The sequence below is a fragment of the Squalius cephalus genome (genome assembly GCF_949319135.1).
Source record: "Squalius cephalus genome assembly, chromosome: 12".
NCBI classification, from domain to species: domain Eukaryota; kingdom Metazoa; phylum Chordata; class Actinopteri; order Cypriniformes; family Leuciscidae; genus Squalius; species Squalius cephalus.
The window spans coordinates 18,053,592-18,060,580 of NC_137133.1; the positions used below are offsets into that span (position 1 = coordinate 18,053,592).

General features: G+C 36.6%; 1 protein-coding gene across 2 annotated transcripts in view; it reads right to left on the reverse strand.

Annotated features, from left to right (window-relative positions):
• The window catches only part of enpp1 (ectonucleotide pyrophosphatase/phosphodiesterase 1), a 69,686-nt gene extending 64,648 nt beyond the window's left edge, over positions 1 to 5,038 (reverse strand). The window contains exons 1-3 of one of the 2 annotated variants that reach the window (XM_079887786.1): positions 4,812 to 5,038; positions 2,552 to 2,624; positions 1,060 to 1,188 (exon numbers count right to left, since the gene is read on the reverse strand). In XM_079887786.1, the coding sequence (XP_079743912.1) occupies positions 1,060 to 1,188; positions 2,552 to 2,624; positions 4,812 to 4,940 (331 nt within the window). In that variant the 5' untranslated portion in view covers positions 4,941 to 5,038. Of the gene's footprint in view, positions 1 to 1,059; positions 1,189 to 2,539; positions 2,625 to 4,811 lie in introns of both variants that reach the window. The other variant, XM_079887785.1, reaches the window with a different exon arrangement.
• Between the last annotated feature and the right edge of the window lie 1,951 nt (positions 5,039 to 6,989).

Consider the following 6,989-nt stretch of genomic DNA (forward strand, 5'->3'; position numbering starts at 1 on the left):
GCCAATACAACCTTTTTACACCACAGATTGAACACAATGTATCATTGCTTTGCTAATTGGTTGACCTAAATTGGTATCTAATTATCTAATTGTGTACTTACATTTAACAGCAGACAATGTGATTAATATTCATTAACCCAGCAGCTCATCAGCGTGTTTTATATTGTTATTAGTAGTAGAAGTAGTAGTATTATTATCTTATCATTCAACTTCAATATTTCTCACATTATCACAGTTTATTCGTTATAGTTTATATAGAAAATGGTAATAAAATATGACAAGAACTCAAAGAGTTATCAAATCAGTTGATAATTCTCTGGGTTTGGCCATCCTTCTGTTAGACTGTTTCACAAAAGAATTAGGTTAAATTGCTGTCAGTTGTCAATGTCAGCATTCGCTAGAACTGATTTGCTGACATCAAAACAGGGACAGTAATAGGTGAGTGCTTGCGCATTAGTTCCGGCCACTACCGAATAATCTAGCAGTGGCTTCTGCTTGTTCATAAAGGCTGAACAATTCCAAATTTACTCCATTTTGACAGGAAAATACAACAAAGAATATAATTTACAGGTAACGTGTCAATTCTATGTGGTATGTAAGACTCTCTCGCTCTCTCTCTCTCTCTTTTTCATGTGTGAGAGAAACACATAGCTCTCTAAGTGACGATGAGTCTGGTGCTGCCTTCACACTACAGTTTACGGTGCGTCAAATATGCAGTGCAAAGTGCATATCCATTGAGATGAATTGAAATAGTGAAAGAAAGTCAAGCGAAAGTCTCAAGCTTTCAGTCAGAGTGATCAAGAGTGAAGGCAAATGAAAATATATCTGTGCTAGACTGTGCTACTAAGCATCAAACACTGGCGACTGAAATTTAACAATTTATTAGCCAATGGCTAATGATGAAAACGTGAAATGAACATGAAAATGTAGTCACATATGCAAGTGATTTACTCTTTTTGCCCCTAAGCGAAGAACGAAAACAACTTTTACGTGAGTGTGTCAGGGCCTTGAGAAAGAGAGAGTTAAAGAAAGTGCAAAAGAAAGAGAAATGCCACTTACTTGGTTCCACACACACTTCCTCATAGTCCCGACAGCAGGTGCCTTCATTTACACATGCAGTGTCACAGTGGCACGCTGCATTAGCATCACGAATTTTGGATATGCAGCGATTTTTACAGCTATCAGTAACTATCAGACAGAAAACACACAAAATATAGAGCATGTAGACAGAGTGATATCTCAAAAATAAGTTGTCAAATGTAATAATAATACAGGGCTTCATTCCAATGCTCAATGGCATTTAAAGGTGATTATACAATGGATTAAAGATTACACAATGATTGTAGATTATTTACTTTTACACTCACTGACCACTTTATTAGGTACACTTGTTTACCTGCTCATTAATGCAAATATCTAATCAGCCAATCACATGGCAGCAAATCAATGAATTTACCCATGTAGACATGATTAAGAAGATCTGCTGAAGTTCAAATTGAGGCATCAGAATGTGAAAGAAAGGTGATTTAAGTGACTTTGGTTGTTGGTGCCAGACGGGCTGGTCTGAGTATTTCAGAAACTGCTGATCTACTGGGATTTTCACGCACAACCATGCCTTGATGATGTCAGAGGTCAGAGGAGAATGACCAGACTGGTTTGAGCTGATAGAAAGGCAACAGTAACTCGGAAAATAAAAATAACCACTCAGTCTGCAGAAGAGCATCTATGAACACACAACACTTGAAGCAGAGCTACAGCATCAGAAAACACACCAGTGACACTCCTGTCAGCTATAAGAACAGAAACTGAGGCTACAATTCACTCGGGATCACCAAAACTGGACAATAGAAGATTGGAAAAATGTTGCCTAGTCTGATGAGTCTTGATTTCTGCTGTGACATCCAGATGGTCGAGTCAGAATTTGGTGAAAACATGAAATCATGGATTCATCCTGCCTTGTATCAACAGTTCAGGCTGCTGGTGCTGTAATGGTGTGGAGGAGATTTTCTTGACACACTTTGAGCCTCTTAGTACCAGTTGATCATTGTTTAAATGCCACAGCCTACCTTAATATTGTTGCTGACCATGTCCATCCCTTTATGACCACAGTGAACCCATCGTCCGATGGCTACTTCCAGCAGGATAACACGCCATGGCACAAAGCTCAAAAACATCTCAAACTGGTTTCCTGAACAATACAATAAGTTCACTATGCTCAAATGGCCTCCACAGTAACAATAAGTTCATTATTCTCCTCAGTCCAATAAAGCTCCTTTGGGATGTGCTGGAACGGGAGATTCGAATCTTGGATGTGCAGCCAATTAAATCTGCAGCAGCTGTGTGATGTGATCATATCAATATGAACCAACAACTCTGAGGAATGGTTCCAGCACATTTGCCCAACCCGGTACTAGTAAGGTGTACCTATTAAAGTGGACAGTGAGTGTATGTAATATATGTAGTAAAAGCGTATAAAAGCTTACAATTTCAGTCAAAGGCTGGCCTAAATTCAATTATGACCAGAAAAAACAGTACAAACCTGATATTGTACCTTTATCACTGCAGCGGAGTTTCAGAATAAATATGATTGTGAGAATTAAAGCCAGCAAGGCGAGCAGAAGAACCTAAAGAAAAAAACAAATGCAGTTACAAGTTTTAGTAAAGAATGAATCATTATTATAATTGCATTAATATAATTTGCATGGATTGTAGGAAAATTTTATGGGTAATGGTTGGGAATAAATTTCTTGACAACAAATTCACATAAAACACATCCAACTTTACCAGCAGAAATTGTCTACTTGCATTACTAACAAGAAGTTCATGAATTTAATTCCTGTGGACACATACACAGTAGTTCAAAGTTTGGGGTTAGTAATATATGTTGTATTTTTATTTGATCAAAATAACAGTAAATTAAAATATATTGGGAAATATTAATTTAATTTAAGATAAATTGTCTCTTTTAAAATGTAATGTATTCCTGTTATGGCAAAGCTGAATTTTCAGCATCATGACTCCAGAAATCATTCTAAAATGATGATGATGACACATAATAAGAAACATTTCTTCATGTTATCAGTTTTGAAAACATGTGCTGCTTAGTATTAATTTATTTTTCTTAAAAATCATCTAACCCCAAACTTTTAAACGTTACTGTATATACTTAAAAAGTGTATGCCTTGACTTCAAGACCACTGAAAAATCAAATTCCAAAATAACAAATGTATATCTTTAATAAATAAATGAAATTCCAAACAGCAGTTTCACATAGTACAGTGAATGCATGTCTCAGGAAAAGATTTTTCCATGTTAGCTATAAAACAGCAGCAGGGTCTTCCCAGTTCTTTGTGTAAATTCCCCCTCCTCATCTTCCACAGGTGTTACTGTGCTGAATGTCTCAAACTGTTGTGACTTGTGTAGTGAACGAAAGGGAGCAAGAATGCCCTGAACTTGCGCACACTTTTCATCCATTCTATGGTTTAAAGCGAATTGTTCAATTTAAATAGAGGGTTGGGCCTTTTGCTGAAATATAAGATCAGAATTAAAACATGATGCCTAAGGCTTAAGCAGCTTTGTTACATTCAGAATGTCACACTATACAAAAATCAGGTATTTTCGGTCAGTTCGTTTAGTCTTCTTATTTGGTTCATCCAACAAAAGGTTAATACAGCAAGCATTTGAGTCAATAGACTAGCTCAACGTTTAAAGTTTAACTTAAAGCTGCCAAGATCAACCACACACCAGCCACACATTTAAACTTCCACATGTTGGAATTTATCTGATTATTTGTAATGAGAATTGTTTAGAAATATCAAAACAATGGATTGTTGCAACTTGCAGCCACATAGGGATGAATAATCTTATGAAAAGTCCACTAGCTCAACTCAAAGGCATGCTGTAATGCTATATTACACAGTGAGGTACACTGGCTTCTATGGTTAATGATTAACATTTCTCCAAAACTCTGGCACAGCCCGTTGTTTTTGCTGTACAATAGAAATTTCTATTACTTTTAAAGATTGTATTCATTCCCGTGACTCCCCCATCTTTCGAGGCACTGACCATGGGAACCCTGAAAAAAATATGAATGATGAGCTAAATCTCAGCTACCTAAAACATCCTACATCTAACAGCACAAATGATTAAAGATACTTTACAAAAACAAAGATGAAGTGACACAAAACTTTACATACAATATAGTTAGGCTATCTTAAAAAGTACAAATACATCTAAGAAAATACAACTTAGGTGCCTCAGTACTTAATTATCCATATACTCAGCTATGCTATGCTATACTATATACTATACTATACTATACTATACTATACTATACTATACTATACTATACTATACATTGGTCTTGTGGGAAGATACATTCTTAAAAATTCCAAAAGGTTTTTTTTTTTTTTTTTTAGAAGAACCATTTTTGATTCCTAAAATAACCTCTCAGTGAACAGTTCTTAAAATAACACACATTTTTCTAATCACCAAATCACATTTTAATAATCTAAAGAAGATTGTTCCACTATATCGAACCTTTTGTGCAATATTGGATCCATGGATTATAAAGGTGCAGCATTGAACCATATGCCAATAAATAACTTTTATGTTTAAGAGTGTATGTAAATTTACTTCATATAGGCTAAAGAAAGGAAATAACACAAGAGAACAAAATATTAAGCGTAAAGGTAAAATGAGTAGCACTGAGTCAGTCAGTCATGAGTTGCTTGTTTAACCTAGTTTCAGACACCGGCTTTTATTCCCCCCCCCCCCCCCCCCCCCATACTGTCCCATGAGGCTTCTCTTACCGCAAAGAGGATTTTCACGCATCTTGACCTTGTTTTTGTGTCGTTTTGTGTCGGTTTGGACCGCTGTCCTGTCCCCAGTAGGTTGGCAGCGTGCTCGCTCATGTGTTCATCCCGCTTGGCTGAATCCATTATTGATCGCGCGCTCAGTCAGTGTGTGTTGCACAGTTTTGTTTTGCAGACACTCATTTCAAACTTTGTTCTCTAGTGACTTTCTAGCTCATGTAGTCAGAGGACCGCCCAGCTGCAGTCTACCAAAGGTAACTTGAGCAACAGCACATGCCCTCTGCTTCTGTGAATTATATTTACACTGGGGCGAATGCTGTTTGCACTAAAATGTTTTTGTTTTTTGTTTTTTTTGTAATGTCATATCGTCTTTGACTGATTTACGAAAAGTTTTTCTCATTAATTGACCCTTTAGGTAGAGGAACGTATGACTGTGGTAAATCAGGCCAGCAGTGTTTTAGGCTACATTGCGGGAACACACTTGTTTGGATAGCCTGAAGTCAAACAGAAATTGAAAGTTAAAGTACAATAGAAACAAGTGCCATTGTTGTCTTCTTACAGAGTGAGCTAGATTCACCCGAAGGTAAAAGCTGAAATGTGTTTGTATTAATAGCCGTAGGCTAATATATGAATGACCAAAAAAAGCTGCAGTCAGTAGCCTATGTAATCAGTAAAATATGCTGCAAAGTGTCAAGCCCTTATTTGTCATTAAATCATTGAGCACATTCTAACATTCTTCATGAATTGTTGTATTGTGTTGTGAATGTGATGACCTCAATATGCGTAAAATAGGCTTGGGAATACTTTATTGGATGTTATGGATATATTGCGCAAGTACGCCCTCTCATGGACAGTCGCCGCATGTACACTTAATCATTCACCTGATAGCACCATCATACTGTAGAGTGGAAGGACATGGACCCATTCAGTCATCTTAAGTAGCCTACCTAAATTTAAAGTCCCTCTGGAGTCAATAATTGTATCCCTTAAAACTGCTCTTTGATCACCAAAATTACATATTTCCTTTAAAAAAATAATAATTCATGCCTTAAAATAGCTTGAATGTAACTTCACACTTGCCTCATTAGTAGGCTATATGCGGTACTATGAATATGCAAATTAGCCCCGCCTCCACTCACTCACACCAGCTCAGAGATCCACTCGTTGACGATCACACGTTGACCTGATTGGTTACAAGGTAGTTTGTGACGTCAGAAACACCAGCGATTTCAAACTTTTTGAGACTGTCTTTGGTTCCCTGCAGTTTTAAGAAGAAAATACTCAGCTATGGTGTTGACTTATGAATTTACACATGGTTTGTCTTAAAGCATATTAAAAACATTACATAGACATATAAACAACATTAAAAGCTTGATTTTGACCATAGGGGGACTTTAACTTTCTGTCTTTAGACTAAATGATCAAACTATGAGAAATGGTTTTGGCATATTAACATAAACCAAAAAATGATGAATAAAATAGGCCCTACCTGTTTTTACGTTTGGTTAGCCTCTGTAATATGGCAGTATTTTGCTGCTCTTTATTGTGTAACATCTGTTGTCCGAATCTGGGCAGAGCCAGCAGGGCTGATTATCCGAGCTGACAGTATCACATTCCTAATTCATTTAGTCTCACTCACCGCATCCTTCAGGAAACGGAGGGAATCTAATTAGAACGAATAATACAAAGAGAGGTCATTACATTAAGCTCAATTATTGATCAACATCATTTTCTGTGGAAGCGTTGTCATTTTTAAAATATGGTGTGGTGGTGTGCAAAATTAAGACAGTTTTTGGTAGATTAGACTATTTAATGCAATTTTCATTTCATTGAGCATAACTGCCTTTCACTTGAAAAGTTTTTAGGCTGAAGTGGGACAGATCGTTATAGCTATGGGACGCTGATGTTAAATGTATGTTATATGAAATACTACAAAAGCATAATTACAATATTTATATAATATTGTAAAGTCTGTGGCCCTGCTGGAAATGCATATCTCATCACTTAAGTTGGTCATGCTGTTGCTGTTGTTTTGGAGCATGAACTGCTTTAACCAGCTCAAGATCAAGATCTACCAGCTACCTGGTATACTAATCCATTATCTAGATAAGATTGGACCAGTTCATGACCAGCATGTTAGCTAGAAACCACTTACTGTCAGTTTAACCTCATATA